The 24,153-nt window shown below is 35.4% G+C and overlaps 2 protein-coding genes across 2 annotated transcripts; both read left to right on the top strand.

The window, feature by feature from the left end:
• Positions 1-1,374: 1,374 nt before the first annotated feature.
• Positions 1,375-17,866, top strand: cacnb4a (calcium voltage-gated channel auxiliary subunit beta 4a). Its single transcript, XM_089002075.1, has 14 exons — positions 1,375-1,625; positions 2,784-2,867; positions 6,360-6,479; positions 7,724-7,846; positions 8,746-8,873; positions 9,628-9,707; positions 10,068-10,087; positions 12,983-13,063; positions 13,128-13,186; positions 13,252-13,361; positions 14,377-14,528; positions 14,604-14,699; positions 16,327-16,494; positions 16,575-17,866. The coding sequence occupies exons 1-14, from the start codon at positions 1,563-1,565 to the stop codon at positions 16,794-16,796; spliced, it is 1,506 nt and encodes a 501-aa protein (XP_088858201.1). The 5' UTR covers positions 1,375-1,562; the 3' UTR covers positions 16,797-17,866.
• Positions 17,867-18,338: 472 nt separating this feature from the next.
• On the top strand, positions 18,339-23,731 carry arl5a (ARF like GTPase 5A). Its single transcript, XM_089002760.1, has 6 exons — positions 18,339-18,675; positions 19,097-19,157; positions 20,212-20,359; positions 20,957-21,040; positions 22,137-22,288; positions 23,256-23,731. The coding sequence occupies exons 1-6, from the start codon at positions 18,630-18,632 to the stop codon at positions 23,302-23,304; spliced, it is 540 nt and encodes a 179-aa protein (XP_088858886.1). The 5' UTR covers positions 18,339-18,629; the 3' UTR covers positions 23,305-23,731.
• Positions 23,732-24,153: the final 422 nt, after the last annotated feature.

A 24,153-nucleotide genomic window follows, 5' to 3' on the forward strand; every position in this document is an offset into this window, starting at 1 on the left:
TCGGAGGCTAAATTATCACAAACTCCCCCTCTTAAAATGTTAAAAATAGGGTCTGGAGGTCGTGGTCGGAAAGTACGGGTGGTCGTAAGTCGAGCAGGTCGTAAGTCGGATGTTACTTGTATTTCAATGTTCAACAGTCTTGGTGGGCAAACGTCCCATCACTGAAAATGAACACAAATATATTTTGACTGATTTGATCATACATTCAATATTCATTTAGAATTTTGCTTAAAAGTCGTAATGTTTCCTGCGGTAAGCGAACATATCATGACTGAAACACTTCCTTTTTTCCCCTAAATAATATAGATTTTGTTGAATTTAATTTCTATATTTCCTTTGTTAAGCAGCGATCTCATGACTTTAAAAAATCATTTTTTAAATTGTTTTGTGATGAGCTTTTGGTGTTTTGGCATTACGAAAACTGCCATTTTGTGACAAACGGACAAAAAAAAAGTGTTTCGTCGAAGTCGTAATATTTCCTGTGGTAAGCGAACATAGCATGACTGAAATTCGTTTTTTTTCCCCCGAAATAATAATACATTTCATTTATAAGCCCTTTACAAAACTCTCAATGTTACTTTAGGAGTCACGGGATAAGTTTTTCTGTGGGTGAGCAGCGGCAGCCGCACGCGCCACCATTCACTCAAACCGGAATTTGATAGAACGCTAACTAGCCAGCTAGTAAATAGCTAATAGACAGCCAACAGATAGCTAGCCACCTAGATAGCTATATAGCTAATAGATAGCTAGTTCATATAGCTTTTGTTGAATCTATTTTCCACATTTCCTTTGTTAAGCGACCACGTCATGACTTCAAAAAATAAAATATGTTGTTCTGTAATAGCTTGGGTGTGATATTTGGTGTTTTGGCGTTACGAAAACTGCCAGTTTGTGACAAACGGACTTAAAAAAGTGTTTCGTCGAAGTCGTAGTATTTCCTGTGGTAAGCGAACATATGACTGGATTTAAAAAAAAATCCTCAATCGTATAGCTTTTATTTAATCTTTTAATTCCCACAATTTCTTTGGGAACACGTAATGACTTAAAAAAACTAACTATTTTGTTCTGTGATAGCTTGGGTATTTTAGCATTATGACAACTGTCAATGCGTGAGAAACGGACCAAAAAAAGTATATTTCGTCGAAGTTGTGATATTTCTTGTGGTTAGGGAACACCTGAGCGTGAAACTTGAGTATATTTTGTTCAGTTTTGGTGAATTAGGACGGGGAAATGTGTCGTGACATAAAATCGGAGGATGAAACCTTAGCCGTGATGTTTGGTGCGGTCTTTGAACGCATCACGAGTAGTGTGAATGGGCTAGCTGAAACCCCCCCACCACCAACAACCCCCCCCACCCAGACATCGTTTCCTGGAGCAGCACCACACACGGACCGAACCGCTCGACAGGACCGAGAACCTGCTACCGACCACGTTGTCACTGAACCAAGCTGGAGCCGACGGTGGCGTCCGCGGTGGCGTCGGATCCCCACGCCGGCCAACAGCAGCCGGAGCGGAGCGTTGCCGAGCGGCAGCCTCCGCCCTGGACCGACGAACTGGCTGACATGTCCCGGCACATTTATGGCAGACACGGGGCGGCGGACGGAGCGCGCAAGACGACCTTTCAGGTTGACTTTTTTTTTTGTTCGATATGTTCCGGAAGTTAGTTCTTAATTTGCCACTATTGGTCCACTTTATCGGGTGCACCTGCTGTCGTTGAGATCCAACAGCTGATCAGAAAGCTTGTACTCAATAAGGTGGTTTAAAACATTCATTCTCTTCCAAAAGCTTTCATTATATATTTAGATATTTGTATATTTGTATGTATGTATGTATTTATTTGGCATTTATTTATTAGTGTATTTCTTTACTTAGTTTATTTATTTATATACATTATTTATATATTTATTGTCTTAGTATGTAGTTGTCTATTCTATGTATGTATGTATGTATGTATGTATGTATGTATTTATTTATTTATTTATTTATTAGTGTATTTCTTTATTCTATGTGTGTATTTATTTATATACAGTACGTATTTATATATTTATTTTCTTATGTAGTTGTCTATTCTACGTATGTATGTATGTATGTATGTATGTAGGTAGGTAGGTAGGTATGTATGTATGCGTGTATGTATGTACGTATGTATGTATGTATGTATGTATGTATGTATTTATGTATTTATTTATTTATTTAGATACAGTATTTATATATTTAATTTATTATGTAGTTGTCGTATGTATGTATGTATGTATGTATGTATTTATTTATTTGTATTTGTTTCTTTATTTATTCTAATTACTGTATGTATGTGTGTATTTATTTATTTATTTAGTTATTTGTCTGTGAATATATTTATGTGTGCATTTATTTATTTATGTATTTATTTATTTGTTTATTTATTTTTGAAGGTGTGCCTAATGAAGTGGTTTGCTATTTTAACTACACCCAATGAAGAGGCGCTTATAAATGAAATGTATTATTTATTATTATTATTATTATTATTATTATTATTATACTAAATACAATACTTAAAAAAAATGGATGACTTTTTTACATTCAAGTTTGTTCAATTTTGTGCGAATTATTTGTGTGATTAAATTGGAAATATTATTTACTATTTGACTTCATTTACTCCCGTTGAATATCAAATATACTCCGAACGGCGAACGAGCAACTAGAATAAGTCACTTAAAAATGACATTTCATATTATTTCTCTATGAAAAGGTTCCATTTGAAATGTTCCTTTTCTCTTATTTTTTTCCCCTTTCTTACATTTCAGGTAAACGGGGGTACCTACTCTAGGAGGAGTAGAATGAAGAGATCGGACGGCAGCACCACATCTACGAGCTTCATCCTCAGACAGGTGTCACCTTATTCAGAATACACTTGAGTGTGTGTGTGTAAACTACATTCTTAAAGGACAACCGACGCTTCCGGACAGGTTGTGTCCGTAATTTGTAAAATCACTTCAAATGACTTCTACTGAGCGTATTTTACAAAGATTCCACCGCGCTGAATATTCAGGAAGTCTTGTTTTCGAGTTGGTGACGAGTCCGGATGTGACGTCACGAAAGGACCGCCCCTGACCGAGAAAGTGACACACAATGCATTTTGGGTACTTTGTTTGGTCTGAAAACTTCGTGTTGAAGCTAATAGAAAGCCAGCGAGCTAGATAGCTATACAGCTAGCCATATAGCTAGATAGCTAATAGATAGCCAGCCAGCTAGACAATATAGCTATCTAAAGATCATTTTAGCTAGCTTTTTAGCGCTAGCTAGCTAGCTAGATATCTATATGTTTTTAAATGTAGTGATGAAATAGGAACTCAGTAGTCAAAAGCGTTTGTAGCCAGTGAGCTAGATAGTTATATAGCTAGCCAGATAGCTAATAGATAGCCAGCCAGCTAGACAATATAGCTAGCTAAATATCTTTTTAGCTAGCTTTTGTAGCGCTAGCTAGCTAGATAGATATCTATATGTTTTTAAATGTAGTCATGAAATAGGAACTCAGTAGTCAAAAGCGTTTGTAGCCAGCGAGCTAGATAGTTATATAGCTAGCGAGATAGCTAATAGATAGCCAGCCAGCTAGACAATTAGCTAGCTAAAGATCATTTTAGCTAGCTTTTGTAGCGCTAGCTAGCTAGCTAGATATCTATATGTTTTTAAATGTAGTGATGAAATAGGAACTCAGTAGTCAAAAGCGTTTGTAGCCAGCGAGCTAGATAGTTATATAGCTAGCGAGATAGCTAATAGATAGCCAGCCAGCTAGACAATATAGCTAGCTAAAGATCATTTTAGCTAGCTTTTTAGCACTAGCTAGCTAGCTAGATATCTATATGTTTTTAAATGTAGTGATGAAATAGGAACTCAGTAGTCAAAAGCGTTTGTAGCCAGTGAGCTAGATAGTTATATAGCTAGCCAGATAGCTAATAGATAGCCAGCCAGCTAGACAATATAGCCAGCTAAATATCTTTTTAGCTAGCTTTTGTGGCACTAGCTAGCTAGATATCTATATGTATTTAAATATAGTCATGAAATAGGAACTCAGTAGTCAAAAGCGTTGAAAAGAGATGATAAAAATGAAACTATATCTTTATTATGAAAAGTTTAATTTTTTACAATAATGTTTTTTTTTAAATTGTGAAGTTAGCCTGCTAAAAAAAATGTAATTGTCAACTGAGAATTAAAAATACAGTGCAAAAATAAAAAAGTTGAACGTCCAAGTTCATAATTTGTCATAAAATTGTCATTTTCAACGGAATATCTATTTATTTATTATTTATTTATGTATTTATGTATTTGTTTGTTTTTGTATTTATTGTGTATCTATTTGTTTATTTATATATGTATTTATGTATTTGTTTGTTTTTGTATTTATTGTGTATCTATTTGTTTATTTATATATGTATTTATGTATCTACATATTTTATTTATTTAGTTAGTTGTTTAGTTGTTTAATTAATTATGTTATTTATTTATATGTTTATTTATTTAATTATCTATTTATGTATTGATGTATTTATTTGTCCATTTATTTATGTAGTTAGTTGTTTGTTTAATTAATTAATTAACGAGTTAGGTAGTTATTTATCTATTTGTTTATTTATGTATTTATTTATGTATTTATGTGTCTGTTTATTTATTTATTTAGTGGGTTTGTTAGTTATGTATTTGTTTATTTATTTATTTGTTTATTTATTTGCGTAGTATGTATTTATTTAAGTATCGATCTATTTATTTATCCGTCTGTTCTTTTATTAATTTAATTAGTTGGCTGGTTAATTAATTGGTTAGTTAGCTAATTAGCCCATTTATTTATTTGTGTATTTATTTATTTATTTATTTATTTGTTTTTGTATTTGTTGTGTATCTATTTGTTTATTTATATATGTATTTATTTATGTATCTACATATTTATTTTATTTATTTAGTTAGTTGGTTAGTTGTTTAATTAATTAATTATGTTATTTATTTATATATTTATTTATTTAATTATCTATTTGTTTATTTATGTATTTATTTATGTATTTATGTGTCTGTTTATTTATTTATTTAGTGGGTTTGTTAGTTATGTATTTGTTTATTTATTTATTTGTTTATTTATTTGCGTAGTATGTATTTATTTAAGTATCGATCTATTTATTTATCCGTCTGTTCTTTTATTAATTTAATTAGTTGGCTGGTTAATTAATTGGTTAGTTAGCTAATTAGCTATTTATTTATTTGTGTATTTATTTATTTATTTGTTTTTGTATTTGTTGTGTATCTATTTGTTTATTTATATATGTATTTATTTATGTATCTACATATTTATTTTATTTATTTAGTTAGTTGGTTAGTTGTTTAATTAATTAATTATGTTATTTATTTATATATTTATTTATTTAATTATCTATTTGTTTATTTATGTATTTATTTATGTATTTATGTGTCTGTTTATTTATTTATTTAGTGGGTTTGTTAGTTATGTATTTGTTTATTTATTTATTTGCATAGTATGTATTTATTTAAGTATCGATCTATTTATTTATCCGTCTGTTCTTTTATTAATTTAATTAATTGGCTGGTTAATTAATTGGTTAGTTAGCTAATTAGCTATTTATTTATTTGTGTATTTATGTGTTTATTTATTTATTAATTTATGTATTTATTTTTTTAGTTACTGCAAAACTTCTGCTTTCTTTGAAAGGCCACTGGACGGAACATCCCACCTCACATCATATCAACTTAGTGTAGTGACCGCGGTCAAGTTATTTTTAGCTAACGCTGGTAAAGCTAGTGTAGCGACGGGGGCTAACAGACGCCGCCGTCCAACAAGAATGCTTTTAATCTTTGAACTCCACTGCAACAGGCCCTCAGACGCAACAACAAGTTAAGATAAACCTCGAGTGACATGCTACGCTAACCACTACAACGCTATCAGCCACAAGTTTGCGTGTGTGTGTGTGTGTGTGTGTGTGTGTGTGTGTGTGTGTGTGTGTGTGTGTGTGTGTTGTGATGACAATTGCAGTGGATAAACTTTGCGGTTATCATCAGTGAAAATTGTCCTTGATATAAAATGTAATGTTTCTAATAAGTGAAAATGTGTTTCTGTGTGGAAATTGCTAATTTTTTTTAGCGCATTAGCATTCGTGTTATATTCCATCTTCCCGACGACTGCTCGATGCGCAACCTTCAATGGTGGCTGAGGGTTGTCCTAGCAACCTCAAACGATGGGATGTTTGAAGGCGCGCCGGCCGCCATTGTTATTTCCGCGCTTTGATGACGCCACATGAAAGTACACTTGTCGTGAAATAAACATCATGGCTCTTCTTCTTCTTCTTCTTCTTCTTCTTCTTCTATGGTTTTTTTTTTAGGGTTCTGCTGACTCGTACACCAGCCGACCGTCCGACTCGGACGTTTCCCTGGAGGAGGACAAGGAGGGTAGCCGGCAAGAACGGGAACAGCAGGCGCAGATTCAGCTGGAGAGGGCCAAGGTCTGTTTTCCATATCAGCGCCATTTATCTAGCTAGCTGGCTACCTAGCTAGCTATCTATTCACTATCTAACTAGCTAGGTGGATACCTAGCTAGCTATTTGCTATATATTCGCCATCTAGCTAGCTATATATTTGCTGTCTATTCGCTATCTTACTAGCTAGATGGCTACCTATGTATTTGCTATCTATTCACTATCTAACTAGCTCGCTGGCTACCTGGCTAGCTATTTGCTATATGTTTGCTATCTAGCTGGCTACCCATCTAGCTATTTATTTGTTATCTAACTAGCTAGCTGGCTATCTATTTGCTATCTAACTAGCTAGGTGGCTATCTATTTGTTATCTATTTGCTATCTATTCGCTATCTTACTAGCTAGATGGCTACCTAGCTACCTATGTATTTGCTATCTATTCACTATCTAACTAGCTCGCTGGCTACCTAGCTAGCTATTTTCTATATATTTGCTATCTAGCTGGCTACCCATCTAGCTATTTATTTGTTATCTAACTAGCTAGCTGGCTATCTATTTGCTATCTAACTAGCTAGGTGGCTATCTATTTATTATCTATTTGCTATCTATTCGCTATCTTACTAGCTAGATGGCTACCTAGCTACCTATGTATTTGCTATCTATTCACTATCTAACTAGCTCTCTGGCTACCTAGCGAGCTATTTGCTATATATTTGCTATCTAGCTGGCTAGCTGGCTACCCATCTAGCTATCTATTCGCTATCTAGCTATCTATTCGCTATCTAACTAGCTAGCTGGCTATCTATTTATTATCTATGTGCTATCAATTCGCTATCTTACTAGCTTGCTGGCTACCTAGCTAGCTATTTGCTATATATTTGCTAGCTAGCCGGCTACCCATCTAGCTATTTATTTGCTATCTAACTAACTAGCTGGCTATCTATTTGCTATCCATTCGCTATCTAACTAGCTAGCTGGCTACCTAGCTAGCTATCTATTTGCTATCTATTCGCTATCTTAACTAACTAGCTGGCTACCTAGCTAGCTATCTATTTGCTATCTATTCACGATCTAACTAGCTAGGTGGCTACCCTAGCTATTTGATATCTATTCGCTGTCTAGCTGCGACGCATGTGGCTTCCACTGCTCGCCCGCAGAAAAACTGATCCGGTGACTGTAAAGTGACCTTGAGAGTTTTGAAAGGCGTTTAGAAATCAAATGGATTATTATTATTTCCTCTTATTTTGGAAGTCCTTTGGTTGTTGACGCAGACCAAAGCGGTGGCGTTTGCTGTGAGGACAAATGTTAGCTACTGCGGAGCTCTGGACCAGGATGTCCCCGTGGGAGGCACTGCCGTCTCCTTCGATAACAAGGATTTTCTCCACATCAAAGAGGTGCTAGCCAAACTACTTACCCCTCTCATAAAAGAGATTAACTCATTCACTGCCAGACGATGTGCAAAAATGTGTCCACTCCAGTGCTAGGGTTTTTGTCATTGTCACTTGAATTCCAGGACACACAGTATACAGGTAACATTCGACTTACGACCGAGTTCCGTTCTGACCAAACGGTCGTAAGTCAAAATGGTCGTAAGTTGAAATCAATTCAAAATGTTGAATAGAGACTCGTAGGCTAAATGACACACAAACTCCCCCCTTTGGTGCAATCACACGGTCGATTGATGTGCGAGGGTGAGATGCTGGCTGGCAAAAATTCTTGTACACGTTGTCGGCCTGCGTAGGATTAACAATTTAAAAATTAGGAGGTCATGGTCGTAAGTATGGGGGGGGGGGGTTGTAAGTCGAGCTGGTCGTAAGTCGGATCGTAACATCTGACTTGGGAGCGAGTTCCGTTCCGACCAAACGGTCGTAAGTCAAAATGGTCGTAAGTTGAAATCCATTCAAAATGTTGAATAGAGACTCGTAGGCTAAAATAATCGGTCGATTGCTGTGCGAGTGTGTGACATGCTGCCTGGCCAAAATTGTCCTACGCGTTGTCGGCCTGCTAGCGCGTTGCGGTGCCAGGCGTAGAATTTACATTTTTAAAAATCGGTCATGGTCGTAAGTATGGGTGGTCGTAAGTCGAGCTGGTTGTAAATCGGATGTTACCTGTACATGGAACAAATTTGAAAATAAGTCATTCATTGGGGTTGCGCCTTATACTGCAGTGCACTTTATACACTTGAAATATGGTAAGAAAATAATAATAATAATAACATTTATATATATATATAAAAAATATTCGTATTTAATATTTGTAAAAGATATATATTTTTTTGTGACTGCGTGCGCAGAAGTACAACAACGAGTGGTGGATCGGTCGCCTGGTGAAAGAAGGTTGCGACGTGGGCTTCATTCCGAGTCCTCTCAAGTTGGAAAATATTCGCCTGCAGAATGACAACAAGCGAGGACGCTTCCAAGGGTCCAGCAAGATTGTCCATTACTATTATGATAATGACACAATATATATTTACAGTGATACCTTGGTTTACGAACTCCTTGGCTTACGAACTTTTCGGTTTACGAACGTTAAATTTATGAAAATTTTACCTTGGTATACGAACTCATCGAATCAATCAGGCTCCACAAATAACCCGCACGAGCCATCTGTACACTTGACGCAAAAAAAGCTATCAACCCAGCTAAACAGAACACAATTGATGAGGAACAAGGTAAAATTATCGCAGAGAAAGCACCTACGAGGGATCATTCCTCAAGATGGTGAAACAAGAAGGCTACGTTCCTCATCAAGTGTTTGATGCTGATGAAACCGGTCACTCCATTGTCCACTTCCAAGATGTACAACCCAGAGCTCCTTGAGACACTTTATGCAAAAAACCATCAAAGGTTAATAAAACGACTTTATTATACAGTACAGTTTATTTCTTTAATTATAATACCATAGCACATTTATTATACATAAAATAAGGTATATTTTGTGTAGTTTTAAGGTTTAGAAAGTCGAAAATTATTTTTTTTATGGGGACCTGGGAACCGATTATTCTCATTTTTATGGTTTCCTATGGGAAATTATTTTTTGGGATACACACTTTTCGCCTTACACACACTGGGAACCAATTAAGTTCGTAAGCCAAGGTATCACTGTATTTATTTATTCATTTATTTATTTATGTATGTATTTATTTATTTATTTTGGGTCACTTTTGGTCTCGCAGTCACAAGTCCGGTGGGAACTTGTCGTCCAGTTTAGGAGACATGGTATCAGGAACCTTCAAGACCACGCCAAACAGCGCAGGTGGGTACACAATAGTTTTGTCCAGTTCTGTCCATTTTGTCTTTTCTGGTTCTGGACAATCTGGTCTTGTCTCAAGTGGTGGGGGCACATTTTGTTTAGATTTAAAGTTTTTTTGTTTTTACTTACGGGTTGAGTGAACGGCGGCGTGTGTGGCTGCCGCTGCTCACTCGCAGAAGAGTTATCCTGTGATTGTCAAGTGTACTTGAGAGTTTTGAAAGGTGTTTAGAAATGTATTATTATTATTATTATTATTATTATTATTATTATTATTATTATTATTATTATTATTATTATTATTATTATTATTATTATGAAAGTGATCCTTCCTTATTCAGACTTTTTATTATTTGTCATCAACAGGGAAGCAGAAACAAAAAGTGGTGAGCCGAACTTTTATATTTATTTATTTGGCATTTATTTATGTATTTTTATTTGTCTGTTTATTTATGTATTCTATGTATGTATGTAAGTATTTAGTTAGTTTTTTGATTATTTATTTCTCTGTTAGTTATTTATGTATGTGTCTATGTATTTATTTATTTATTGTGTTTTTGTATGTGTTTATTGCGTTAGTTGTTTATTTATTTATTCATTTATTTATGTTTATTATTTTGTTTATTTGGTTTTTGTTGTGTTTATTTATTTATTTATTTATTTATTTTTGGTATTTATGTGTTTGGTTTTTATTAGTTTTTTTTGTGATTGTTTTATATATTTCTTTATTTTATTATTTTATTATTTTATTTATTATTTTATTATTAATTTAATTTGTTAGTCCTTTATTTGTTTGTTTGATTATTGTTTTATTTATGTATTTATTTTTAGTTAATCATTTGTTTATTTAGGTATGTATGTATGTATGTATGTATTTATTTATGTGTTTGGTTTTTATTATTTTGTTTCTTTGATGACTGTTTAATTTATTTATTTATTTATTTATTTTGTTACTCGTTTATTTATTTCTTTGTTTGATTATCATTTTATTTATGTATTCATTTTTTTAGTTAATCGTTTGCTTGTTTGTTTATTTATGTATGTATTTATTTGTGTATTTATTTATTTGTTTATCTATGTGTTTGGTTTTTATTAGATTGTTTTGTGTATTTATGTATTTATTTATTTATTTATTTATTTTGTTTGATTATCATTTTATGTATTTATTTTTTAGTTAATCGTTTGTTTGTTTATCTATCTATTTATTTATTTATTTATGTGTTTGGTTTTTATTATTTTGTTTATTTGATGACTGTTTAATTAATTTATTTATTTATTTTGTTACTCGTTTATTTATTTCTTTGTTTGATTATCATTTTATTTATGTATTCATTTTTTTAGTTAATCGTTTGCTTGTTTGTTTATTTATTTATGTAATTATTTGTGTATTTATTTATTTGTTTATCTATGTGTTTGGTTTTTATTAGTTTGTTTATTTGGTGATTGTTTTGTGTATTTATTTATTTATTTATTTATTTATTTTGTTTGATTATCATTTTATGTATTTATTTTTTTAGTTAATCGTTTATTTATTTATTTATGTGTTTGGTTTTTATTAGTTTGTTTATTTGGTGATTGTTTTATTAATTAATTTATTTATTTTGTTACTCGTTTATTTATTTCTTTGTTTGATTATCATTTTATTTATGTATTCATTTTTTTAGTTAATCGTTTGCTTGTTTGTTTATTTATTTATGTAATTATTTGTGTATTTATTTATTTGTTTATCTATGTGTTTGGTTTTTATTAGTTTGTTTATTTGGTGATTGTTTTGTGTATTTATTTATTTATTTATTTATTTATTTATTTATTTATTTATTTTGTTTGATTATCATTTTATGTATTTATTTTTTTAGTTAATCGTTTATTTATTTATTTATGTGTTTGGTTTTTATTAGTTTGTTTATTTGGTGATTGTTTTATTAATTAATTTATTTATTTTGTTACTCGTTTATTTATTTCTTTGTTTGATTATCATTTTATTTATGTATTCATTTTTTTAGTTAATCGTTTGCTTGTTTGTTTATTTATTTATGTAATTATTTGTGTATTTATTTATTTGTTTATCTATGTGTTTGGTTTTTATTAGTTTGTTTATTTGGTGATTGTTTTGTGTATTTATTTATTTATTTATTTATTTATTTTGTTTGATTATCATTTTATGTATTTATTTTTTTAGTTAATCGTTTATTTATTTATTTATGTGTTTGGTTTTTATTAGTTTGTTTATTTGGTGATTGTTTTATTAATTAATTTATTTATTTTGTTACTCGTTTATTTATTTCTTTGTTTGATTATCATTTTATTTATGTATTTATTTTTTAGTTAATCGTTCGCTTGTTTGTTTATTTATTTATGTAATTATTTGTGTATTTATTTATTTGTTTATCTATGTGTTTGGTTTTTATTAGTTTGTTTATTTGGTGATTGTTTTGTGTATTTATTTATTTATTTATTTATTTATTTTGTTTGATTATCATTTTATGTATTTATTTTTTAGTTAATCGTTTGTTTGTTTATGTATTTATTTATTTATGTGTTTGGTTTTTATTAGTTTGTTTATTTGGTGATTGTTTTATTAATTAATTTATTTATTTTGTTACTCGTTTATTTCTTTGTTTGATTATCATTTTATTTATGTATTTATTTTTTAGTTAATCGTTTGCTTGTTTGCTTATTTCTCATCTATTTATTTATTTTGTTAGTCCTTTATTTGTTTGTTTGATTATCATTTTATTTATGTATTTATTTTTTAGTTAATTGTTTGCTTGTTTGCTTATTTCTCATCTATTTATTTATTTATTTTGTTAGTCCTTTATTTGTTTGTTTGATTATCATTTTATTTATGTATTTATTTTTTAGTTAATCGTTTGCTTGTTTGCTTATTTCTCATCTATTTATTTATTTATTTTGTTAGTCCTTTATTTGTTTGTTTGATTATCGTTGTATTTATTTATTTATGTATTTATTTATTTATGTACTTATTTTGGCCCATTTTGTTATGTCCAAATGAATTTGTTCCTAAACAAATATTGCAATTTAATTTACAAAAATAATATTTATATATATATATATATATCGATATATATATATATATATCCTGCGGCGTGTATATATATATATATATATATATATATATAACCGATATTGTATATTACTGTATATATTTTTTTGGGGGTGACCAAACAATTTCTTGAACATTATGTCATGTTTTTGTCATCATTTTCTTGCGCATATAAAAAATTTGTTGACCAAGGCTGCGTTTTGTTCCTCCCGTTCAGGCCGAGCAAATTCCACCGTATGACGTCGTCCCATCAATGAGGCCAGTGGTCCTGGTGGGTCCGTCACTTAAAGGCTACGAGGTAGGACAAAATGGAGTCCATCGCCATGGAAACCACCAGAAACATTTCACTCCCATCTCTGCAGGTGACCGACATGATGCAGAAGGCTCTGTTCGACTTCCTGAAGCATCGGTTTGACGGCAGGTGAGTCCCTGGTGCGCATATGGATGTGTCTTTGATGGAGGTTTTACGGCGTCTTTCGTTGGCAGGGTCTCCATCACTCGTGTAATGGCCGACATTTCGTTAGCCAAAAGGTCCGTACTAAACAACCCCTGTAAGCGCGCCATCATTGAGAGGTCCAACACTCGCTCCAGCGTTGGTAATGCCCTCACTCATGTCTTTTGGAGATCTTGGATGTGTGTCTTTGATGTGTGTCTTAGAAAGATTTGGTTTATCATAATTTGTCCACTTATGTCTCTGTGGTGAAGCAAATGTCTGAGATGTCTTGGCTGTGTCTTTGGAAATTAGCCTTGAAAGGGTTTTGGATGTTTTTAGCGGAGACTTTGTGTCTTAAGTGAGTCTTTGATGGATCTTAGAGACATTTTGATGAATCGTGGACTGTCTTGGGTGTCTTTTTGGGGGGTTTGTGTGTCTTAGTCGCGTCTTTGTGTGTTGGGAAAGGTTAATTGTGTCTTTGAAGTCCCTTTGATGCATCTTTGAAGGGTCTTTGAAGTGTCTTTATATGTCTTTGATGCATCTTTGATATGTCTTTGAAGTTTCTTTGATGTGCCTTGAAAGGGTTTTGGATGTTTTTGGCGGAGCCTTTGTGTCTTAAGTGAGTCTTTGATGGATCTTAGAGACATTTTGATGAATCGTGGACTGTCTTGGGTGTCTTTTTGGGGGTTTTGTGTGTCTTAGTCGCGTCTTTGTGTGTTGGGAAAGGTTAAGTGTGTCTTTGATGTGTCTTTGATGTCCCTTTGATGCATCTTTGAAGGGTCTTTGAAGTGTCTTTATATGTCTTTGATGCATCTTTAATATGTCTTTGAAGTTTCTTTGATGTGCCTTGAAAGGGTTTTGGATGTTTTTGGCGGAGCCTTTGTGTCTTAAATGAGTCTTTAATGGATCTTAGAGACATTTTGATGAATTGTGGACTCTTGGGTGTCTGGGGTTTTTGTGTGTCTGTCGCGTCTTTGTGTTTTGAGAGGTTAAGTGTGTCTTTGATGTGGTTGATGCATCTTTGATATGTCTTTGATTTGTCTTTGTTGTGCCTTTGATGAGTCTTTGATGCATCATTGGGGGTCTGTGGTGCGTCTTTGAAGTGTATTTGATGTGCCTTTGATGTGTCTTTGATGTGCTTTTGATGTGGCTTTGGCGTGTCTTTGATTCCGGCGTAGCGGAGGTGCAAAGCGAAATCGAGCGCATCTTCGAACTAGCGCGCTCACTGCAGCTGGTGGTGCTGGACGCCGACACCGTCAACCACCCGGCGCAGCTCATCAAGACCTCATTGGCGCCAATTTTAGTCCACGTCAAAGTGTCCTCACCTAAGGTGAGCGCCGGCGGATGATAGAAGAGTCGGAGACAAAGAGGCTAACGGATGCAGGGTGCGGTTTTGAACCTTTAGGTCCTCCAGCGTCTCATCAAGTCTCGCGGAAAATCTCAAAGCAAACATTTGAACGTCCAACTGGTGGCGGCTGAAAAACTGTCCCAGTGTCCTTCTGTAAGTTTTCCACCATCATTTTGTTTTGTTTTTATGTCACTTTTACTCATACTCATACTAATAATACTAATAACACTAATAATACGAATACTACTAACACTACTAACACTAATAATAATACTAATACAAATACTAATACTAGTAATACTAGTAATACAAGTAATACAAGTAATACAAATAATACTAATACTACTAATACTACTAATACTAGTAATACTAGTAATACAAATAATACAAATAATACAAGTAATACAAATAATACTAATGATACTAACAATACTAATAATACTAATAAAATAAATAATACTACTACTATTACAACTACTACTAATACTACTAATAGTACTACTACTAATACTAATATTAATACTACTACTAATACTACTACTAATATTAATAATACTAATAATATTAATACTACTAATACTAATGCTACTAATACTACTAATACTAGTAATACAAATAATACAAATAATACAAGACAAATAATACTAATGATACTAACAATACTAATAATACTAATAAAATAAATAATAGTACTACTATTACAACTACCAATACTAAATACTTAATATACTAATACTAATATTAATACTACTACTAATACTACTACTAATATTAATAATACTAATAATATTAATACTACTAATACTACTAATACTAATACTAGTGATACCAGTGATACTAGTAATACAAGTAATACAAATAATACTAATTATACTAATAATACTAATAATATTAATACTAATACTACTAATACAAATACTAATATGAATACTCATACTAATACTACTAATACTACTACTACTCATACTACAACTACTGCTAATACTACTACTAATACTACGACTACTACTAATAGTACTACTAATACTACTACTACTACTACTACTACTACTACTAATACTAATACTAATACTAATACTGATACTACTACTACTACTATTAATACTCCTACTAATACTACTACTACTAATACTAATAATCATAATAATCATAATAATAATAATAAATTTATGAGCGCCTTTGAAAACCCTCAAGGACACTTTACAGTCACAGGATATTTTTTCTGCGGGTGAGCAGCGGCAGCCACAAGCGCCAGCATTCACTCAACCCGGAGGTAACATAAAAAAAGTAAAAAAAAAAAACACAATTTTACAACATGGTTTGTGGTATTTCACAGCACATTACATTGTAAAAGTATCATGATGTAATTCATCAAACTACAATGTGTAACAATGCGTTACATAGTGTAACACAACGTGACGTATCTTGTTGACTTGTGTCACATGGTTTATACAGTATGTAACGTGTAATATTGTGGAGCGGTGCATTTGTATTACTTTATGTTAAATTGTGTACGGCTAGTTGTGCTAAACGGTTTCTCGCTGCGGGTTACCCTCATTAGCTAAGGTGATACCAGAGTGAATGGGGCAATCAGAGCCTATCATAGAACATAATCAGGCTTTTTGTAAAACAGCACAACCCTTCACTAAATTCCCATGATGGTTTCGGGTTTCATTTTAGACTGTGCTTACAACAGACTTCTTATGTCGTTACCACATTGGCTTACTCATGCTAATGAGGTGATACCAAAGCGAATGGGCCAATCATTTCCCCGCCGCAGGAAATGTTTGACATCATCCTGGATGAGAACCAACTGGAGGACGCCTGCGAGCACCTGGCCGACTACCTGGAGGCGTACTGGCGCGCCACGCACGCCCCCTCGTTCGATACCACGCCGGGACGCAACTTGAGCTCCACCGCGCTCTCACCGTATCCCGCCGTCATCCAGGTCGGTCCAGCTCAGACCACAAATCTTCCTGGTAAACTATTGACTCATCGTTGTTATCCCCCCCCCCCCCAAAAAAAAAGGCCCAACGTAAGCGCAACAACAACCAAACTACGACATCGCCCATGGAACGTCGCAGACTGATGCCGGCGCAGCAAAACCTACAGAACGAGCGGTCCAGGATAGGTCGCCACCGGTTGTCATCGGGGTCCGAGCACAACTGCGATCAATCGCGTTTGGTGGAGGAGGACCCTTACCTCCAAGAACCCTATCAGGACACTTATCAGCCTCACCGCAGGCCCTGAAAGCAACAATCAAATGGTTGACTGTCATAATCGTTATGTTGTTCTCAAGATACGATTTATTTTTGTTAGCAATGCAATACGTATTCTTTTACTTTCTACAAAGAAATACACAGATTATCCTCAGTTGGCCTCGCACTATGTTGTACACATGGTCCTTGAAGGACAACCGACGTCTCCGGACAAGTTGTGTCCATAATTTGTAAAATGGCTTCAAATGACTTCTACTGAGCGTATTTTACAAAGATTCCATAGCATATAGCTATATTTTACATTTTAAGACTCGCGCTGAATATTCCGGAAGTCTTGTTTTTGAGTTGGTGACGAGTCCTCACGTTACGTCACTGAAGGAACGCCCCTGACCGATAAAAAAGGACACATTGTAGCAGTCCTTCCGTCACGTCAATGCATTTCGCTGTACTTGTTTGGTCTGAAAACGTCGTGTTGCACCAAAAAGAGGCAGGAAATGGCGACAAAGCTCCGTGTAAGGAATTAATCAGCCTGTGGAAACGGGCTGATTAATTCCTTTTTCAGTGCTACATTTTCCTCCCCTATTGCCTCAAAATGGCACGGAATAAATTATTTAATCGATTGCAAACATGTATGCTTTCCTCTTCAGAACTATTTGAAACATAGTCATAACTGGATGAGTAACAAGAAAGCATCTTCTCCGAATCTGAAGCCATTGTTTTGATTCTTCAGCAAGGCAAGACGTCTTGGCGTGATGTCACGAGCTGGGGGCGGGACCTTCTGAAACTGGTCACTTCCAGGTTCATTTTTTTGGACACTTTAAGTAATTTTTATTGGTGTTTTGCATTTGACTAAAAATATCATACTGTGTGTTTTTGGGTATTTTAGATGCTATAAAACGTTTTTCTGATGTCAGTTAGGAAACAAAAAAGTGATGTTGGTTGTCCTTTAAATGACTTGTATATCAAATCAACGTTCCCCATAGAAAGAAATGGAAATGCCTATAATCTGTTCTAGCTCCCCAAAAATATATCGATCACTGTATTTTAATTGACAACAAAACATAACAGTATTGTACTTTTTTAATGCAGTGGTAGCATAATTAAAGAACATATGAAGAATGAAACTATTTGTGTATCATGATTTTATGCTTTCATTTACAGTTACATTTCATTAAGCGCGAATCTTAAAGCGTAAAATATAGCTATATGCTGTGGAATCTTTGTAAAATACGCTCAGCAGAAGTCATTTGAAGTGATTTTAAAAATTATGGCGAAGACGTCGGTTGTCCTTTAATGGCTATTGTGTGGCTCCTAATGTTTTTTACGCATTAGCCACCAGACGGCAGTACACGACGACTATAACAATGGACGCTCGCTATTTGTGGGGTATCGTGACCACCCAGCTGGTGAATCATAATAACATTTTATATAGTGGCGAATATTATAATAGATATATTTAATTCCATTGTATTATTGTTATTTACGTTTATATCCCTCAAACTGATTGACAAGTCAACCGCGAACAATGCGGTGGACCCGTGCCACTGCGCATGCGCATTGACTGCCATCGAGCCTGGTCTCAGCTGACATTTGCGCTAGTAAGATAGCCGCCGCGCTGGGAACCCAACGCCGCTCACTTTCCACCAAGTTTCTGCACTTTTTCTCTTAATTTCCTCCACAAACGTGACTGGCACAGGTGCGGGGAGGCAGGGAGCTTCTCGACATCCCTTATGGCGTTAAAATTGGATATGGGGCTTGCGTTCAAACGCGTTGATAGCCCCGCCGTGCTAATTAGCATCTAGGCTAGCTTGCTAGCTAGTTCGCGAAGTTCCGAGTTTGGCGAGGAGCTTCAGGTCTACCAACCATGGGAATACTTTTCACTAAATTATGGAGGCTTTTTAACCACCAAGGTAAGAAGAATTACGGTGTTTAAAGAATAGTCGAGTTCTTAAGCGACCCGATGCTAACAGGCCTGAGCTGACGTACGCATAGGCACGCTCTCTCTTTCTCTCACACACGCACACACACTCAAAACACACCTATGACAGCGTTCATCTCGAAGATGTCAATGGAATGCAATACAAAACGGACACTCCATTAAGTACAACGTCCATCGGGTGACAATGTAACTTAAGTTACAATTTTCCTATTGGATGCCATTGGTGGGTGTGCCTAATGAAGTGTCTTGCCCGCAGGTAATTGATTATAATTTGGCTGACCTGGAGGAACGTTGACTCATTATCGTTTGTGAAAGCGTGAAATATTCGTTACTAAATCATGACTCAGTGTTTTCCGTAAAGTCTGTAATCAGTGTCACCTTTTGCCTTCCAGAGCACAAAGTCATTATTGTCGGTCTGGACAACGCAGGAAAGACAACCATTCTTTACCAGTTGTGAGTATTTTTTTTACTTTGGTATGAAGCACCCCTTGATTGGGGACTCAACATGTGCTGGAAAAAAAGCAGTTTTTGTTTGGCTAAGCTTTGTGAAAATTTTTTTTTTTTTTGGGGGGGGGGGGGCATTTAAAGGACAACCGACATCTCCGCACAAGTTGTCCATAATTTGTAAAATCTCTTCAAATGACTTCTACTGAGCGTATTTTACAAAGATTCTACCGTATATAGCTATATTTTACGTTTTTAGACTCGCACTGAATATTCCGGAAGTCTTGTTTTTGAGTTGGTGACGATTCCTGAAGTGACGTCACTGAAGGAACGCCCCTGACCGAAAAAAAAGGACACATTTTAGCAGTCCTTCCATCACGTCAATGGATTTTGCTGTACTTTTGTCTGAAAACTTTGTGTTGCACCAAAAAGAGGCAGAAGAGGGCGACAAAGCTCAGTGTAAGGAATTAATCAGCCTGTGGAAACTGGCTGATTAATTCCTTACACGGAGCTCTGTCGCCATTTTCTGCCTCTTTTTTTTGGTGCTACATTCCCCCCCTATTGCCTCAAAATGTCACGGAATGAATTCTTTAATCGATTGCAAACATGTATGCTTTCCTCTTCAGAACTATTTGAATCATATTCATAACTGGATGAGTAACAAGAAAGCATCTTCTCCGAATCTGAAGCCATTGTTTTGATTTGAGAGCAAGGTCTTGGGGTGACACCATGACCAAGTTGGTGGGACCTTCTGAAACTGTCCACTTCCGGGTTCATTTTTTTGCAGATTTTGGACACTTTAAGTCATTTTTATTGGTGTTTTGCATTTGACTAAAAATATCATACTTTTTTGAGTAATTGGGTTTTGGGTATTTTAGATGCTCTAAAACGTTTTTCTGATGTCAGTTAGGAAACAAAAAAGTGATGTCGGTTGTCCTTTAACACTCATATATTACGGGCATTTCATCAGTTTGATATTCTGTGGATTATCCATGAAGATGGTGTGTGTGGGCTTGTTCGTAATTGTTTAGTAATTAGAGTTTTATTTTATTTTTTGTCATAGTTCCATGAACGAGGTGGTTCATACGTCGCCTACCATTGGTAGCAATGTAGAGGAGATCGTGGTGAAAAATACTCACTTCCTCATGTGGGACATCGGCGGGCAGGAGTCGCTGAGGTCTTCGTGGAACACCTATTACACTAACACAGAGGTAACAAATGTTTATTTATTTATTTTTTTATAAATACAGATAACATCCGAGTTACGACAACCGACGTCTCCGGACAAGTTGTGTCCATAATTTGTAAAATGGCTTCAAATGACTTCTTCTGAGCGTATTTTACAAAGATTCCACTGCATATAGCTATATTTAACGTTTTAAGACTCGCGCTGAATATTCCGGAAGTCTAGTTTTTTAGTTGGTGACGAGTCCGTACGTGACGTCACTGAAGGAACGCCCCTGACCGAAAAAAGGACACATTGTAGCAGTCGTTCCATCACGTCAATGTATTTTGCTGTACTTGTTTGGTCTGAAAACCTCGTGTTGCACCAAAAAGCCGCCAGAAGAGGGCGACCAAGCTCCATGGAAGGAATTCATCAGTCTGTGGAAATGGGCTGATTAATTCCTCACAGAAACAGAAGCTTGGCAGAAGTCAATTTTTATTGGTGTTTTGCATTTCAATAAAAATATACTGCGTGTTTTGGGTATTTTAGATGCTATAAAACGTTTTTCTGATGTCAGTTAGGAAACAAAAAAGTGACGTCGGTTGTCCTTGAAGGACTAAACAATGCTAATTTTGTGTTGTAGTTTGTGATTGTGGTGGTCGACAGCACTGACCGGGAAAGAATCTCGGTTACCAAAGAAGAGCTCTACAGGATGCTGGCGCATGAAGTAAGAGATGCCACGAACAGGCATGGATGTTAGCATACATGTATCTAAATTGATAATCCATATGTGGTATAGCTAACTAACGAGCAGGCTATCTAGCTATATATCTATTTGCTGTCTATTAGCCATCTAACTATCTAGCTGGCTATCTAACTAGCTATCTATTTGCTGTCTATTAGTTATCTAACTAATTAGCTGGCTATCTAGCTATCTATCTATTCGCTATCCTCAACCGCGCCCGTCTGGCAAAATCTTTTTATGTGGGTTGAGTGAACGCTGGCGCATGTGGCTGCCGCTGCTCACCCACAGAAAAACTGATCCAGTGACTGTAAAGTGTCCTTGAGAGTTTTGAAACGCGCTTATGAATCAAATGTATTATTATTATTATTATTATTATTATTATTATTTTATTATTATTATTATTATTATATTATTATTATTATTATTATTATTATTATTTTAGATAGCTAGCCGGTTGGCTATCTGTTGGCTATCTATCCAGCTATCTAGCTATCTATGAGCTAGCTGACTGGTTGGCTGGGTATCTATTAGCTGTCTATTGGCTCGCTATCTGGTGGGTATCTACTAGCTAGCTGGCTCGCTTTCTATCTACAGTAAAGTCTCGTTATATCGATATCGGATATATCGATAGTCCTGGTTATATCGATACTATTTCTATGCACGCACGGAGAAAATTACATGCAAACAGGGTTGGATATATCGATAGTCCCGGTTATATCGATATTTTTTCGGACTCCCTTGAATATCGATATAACGAGACTTTACTGTATTTGAGTTACTTCCGGGTTGAGTGAACGCTGGCGCGTGTGCCTACCGCTGCTCATCCGCAGAAAAACCCATCCTGTGACTGTAAAGTGATCTTGAGAGTTTTGAAAGGCACTTAGAAATGAAATGCATTGTTATTATCTGTCTAGCTAACTAACTAGCTATTATCTAGCTAGCTTCCGGGTTGAGTGAACGCTGGCGCGTGTGGCTGCCACTGCTCACCCACAGAAAAAAAAACTTTCCCTGTGACTGTAAAGTGACCTTGAGAGTTTTGAAAGGCGCTTAGAAACGAAATGTAATATTATTATTATAGGACCTGAGGAAGGCGGGACTCCTGGTGTTTGCCAACAAGCAAGATGTGAAGGGCTGCATGTCGGTGGCCGATATCTCGCATAGCCTGCAGCTCACTGCAGTCAAAGACCACCAGTGGCACATCCAGGCCTGCTGTGCCCTCACGGGAGAAGGGTAAATGACATGCTAGCACGCATCATACAAAGATTCCACTGCATATAGCTATATTTTATGTTTTAAGACTCGCGCTGATTATTCCGGAAGTCTTGTTTTTGAGTTGGTGACGAGTCCGTACGTGACGTCACTGTAGAAACGCCCCTGACCGAAAAAAGGACACATTGTAGCAGTCCTTCCATCACATCAATGCATTTTGCTGTACTTGTTTAGTCTGAAAACTTCGTGTTGCACCAAAAAGAGGCAGAATAGGGCGACAAAGCTCCGTGTAAGGAATTAATCAGCCCGTTTCCACATGCTGATTAATTCCTTACACGTAGCTTTGTCGCCCTCTTCTGCCTCTTTTTTAGTGCTACATTTCCCCCCCCTATTGCCTCAAAATGGCATGGAATAAATTCTTTAATCTATTGCAAACATTTATGCTTTCCTCTTCAGAACTATTTGAATCATATTCATAACTGGATGAGTAACAAGAAAGCATCTTCTCCGAATCTGAAGCCATTGTTTTGATTTGAGAGCAAGGAAAGACGTCTTGGCGTGACGTCACGAACAAGGGGGCGGGGCCTTCTGAAACTCGCCATCCCGAGGTCATTTTGAAGTAGTTTTGGGACACTTAAAGTCATTTTTATTGGTGTTTTGCATTTGACTAAAAATGTCAGCCTGCGTGTTTTGGGTATTTTAGATGCTGTAAAACGTGTTTCTGATGTTAGTTAGGAAATAAAAATATGGTGTCGGTTGTCCTTTAAATTTTGGGATTTTATGTTCCTACCTTTTTTTTTTTAATACTTAGCAGAGAGAAGCGTGGTCATCACAACTGGCCAACTAAAAAAAAACCAAAAACCCATAAAATCAACTTTTTGATTCCCAAACATCCATGTTCATCTTAGTTTCTCCATTTTCACGCCACCTGATCTTAAAATAAATCAAATTAAAGTCACCCATTTTTGTGTTTTTTTTTCTCCTCCAGCTTGTGTCAAGGTCTCGAGTGGATGATGTCACGGTTACGAGTCAGATGATGGCCTCGAAATGTTCATTTGGCCTCGCTCCAGGACTTGGATCGTGATGGAGGTGGCGGTGGCGGCGGCGGCGGCCTTTTTTTTTACTCCCAGCCACCAAGCTATTTTGAGGACCTTTTTTTTGTCTTGTGTGATAATTTATTGGATGGAGGACTTTATTTAAAGTGCACGCTTTTTTTTTTTTTTTTTCCTTTCAACAAGATGGAGGTCCTCTTCTGCAGCAGCGCGGCCTTGAAATAGTATTCCCGGGACCAGCGACACATTGAGTCCAGTCCAGTATTGTTTAAACACGGTGCCTGTAGCAACATGGACGCTCGGTGTGATGACGAGGTGAATGGGAATTGGGACTGGTGGGGTTGGTTAATCATGACGCTCTCCCCTAGAGATAAAAACCAGTCAATTAAATGTTTTTATCTGTTCCTCTAAAGTTTGACCTCTGACCTTTCTTTCACAGAGTTGTCACCACAAAACCTACGTTGTACATATTATTCAGGACTGTATCTGCATTTGTTCACCGATGTGACAAAATAATTAGTTTGTCAAAATGCTCGGAATCCGGTTGCAAGGAAGTATTTAAAGCACAGGTGTCAAAGTCAAGGCCCGCGGGCCAAATCCGGCCCGCCACATCATTTTTTTCGGCCCGCGAAAGCAAATCAAACTTGTTAAATTCCGTGATGATTGCTAAAATCTGAGCCAAAATGTCATATTTTTGGATGTCAACCACAATAAAAGTCATTATTCTTGACTTCAGATTTGAAAACGAGTTATTCATTAATTTGCTGTGTGCTCTATATGTAATATTTGAAGGGATTTCAACATTCTAATGGCTTCCCCAAATTCATAACGGCC

The sequence above is a fragment of the Hippocampus bargibanti genome, linkage group LG08 (genome assembly GCF_051943395.1).
Source record: "Hippocampus bargibanti isolate YZ-2025 linkage group LG08, ASM5194339v1, whole genome shotgun sequence".
Classification (NCBI taxonomy): domain Eukaryota; kingdom Metazoa; phylum Chordata; class Actinopteri; order Syngnathiformes; family Syngnathidae; genus Hippocampus; species Hippocampus bargibanti.

What these genes read in the sequence shown, in the direction of transcription:
- cacnb4a (XM_089002075.1), top strand. Translation starts at nt 1,563, where the DNA reads ATGTCCCGGCACATTTATGGCAGACACGGGGCGGCGGACGGAGCGCGC. An exon ending in CAACACTCGCTCCAGCGTTG is followed by an intron (nt 13,362 to 14,376) that starts GTAATGCCCTCA and finishes ATTCCGGCGTAG; the next exon opens with CGGAGGTGCAAAGCGAAATC. An exon ending in AACTGTCCCAGTGTCCTTCT is followed by an intron (nt 14,700 to 16,326) that starts GTAAGTTTTCCA and finishes TCCCCGCCGCAG; the next exon opens with GAAATGTTTGACATCATCCT.
- arl5a (XM_089002760.1), top strand. Translation starts at nt 18,630, where the DNA reads ATGGGAATACTTTTCACTAAATTATGGAGGCTTTTTAACCACCAAG. An exon ending in ACAGGATGCTGGCGCATGAA is followed by an intron (nt 21,041 to 22,136) that starts GTAAGAGATGCC and finishes TTATTATTATAG; the next exon opens with GACCTGAGGAAGGCGGGACT. An exon ending in TGTGCCCTCACGGGAGAAGG is followed by an intron (nt 22,289 to 23,255) that starts GTAAATGACATG and finishes TTTCTCCTCCAG; the next exon opens with CTTGTGTCAAGGTCTCGAGT.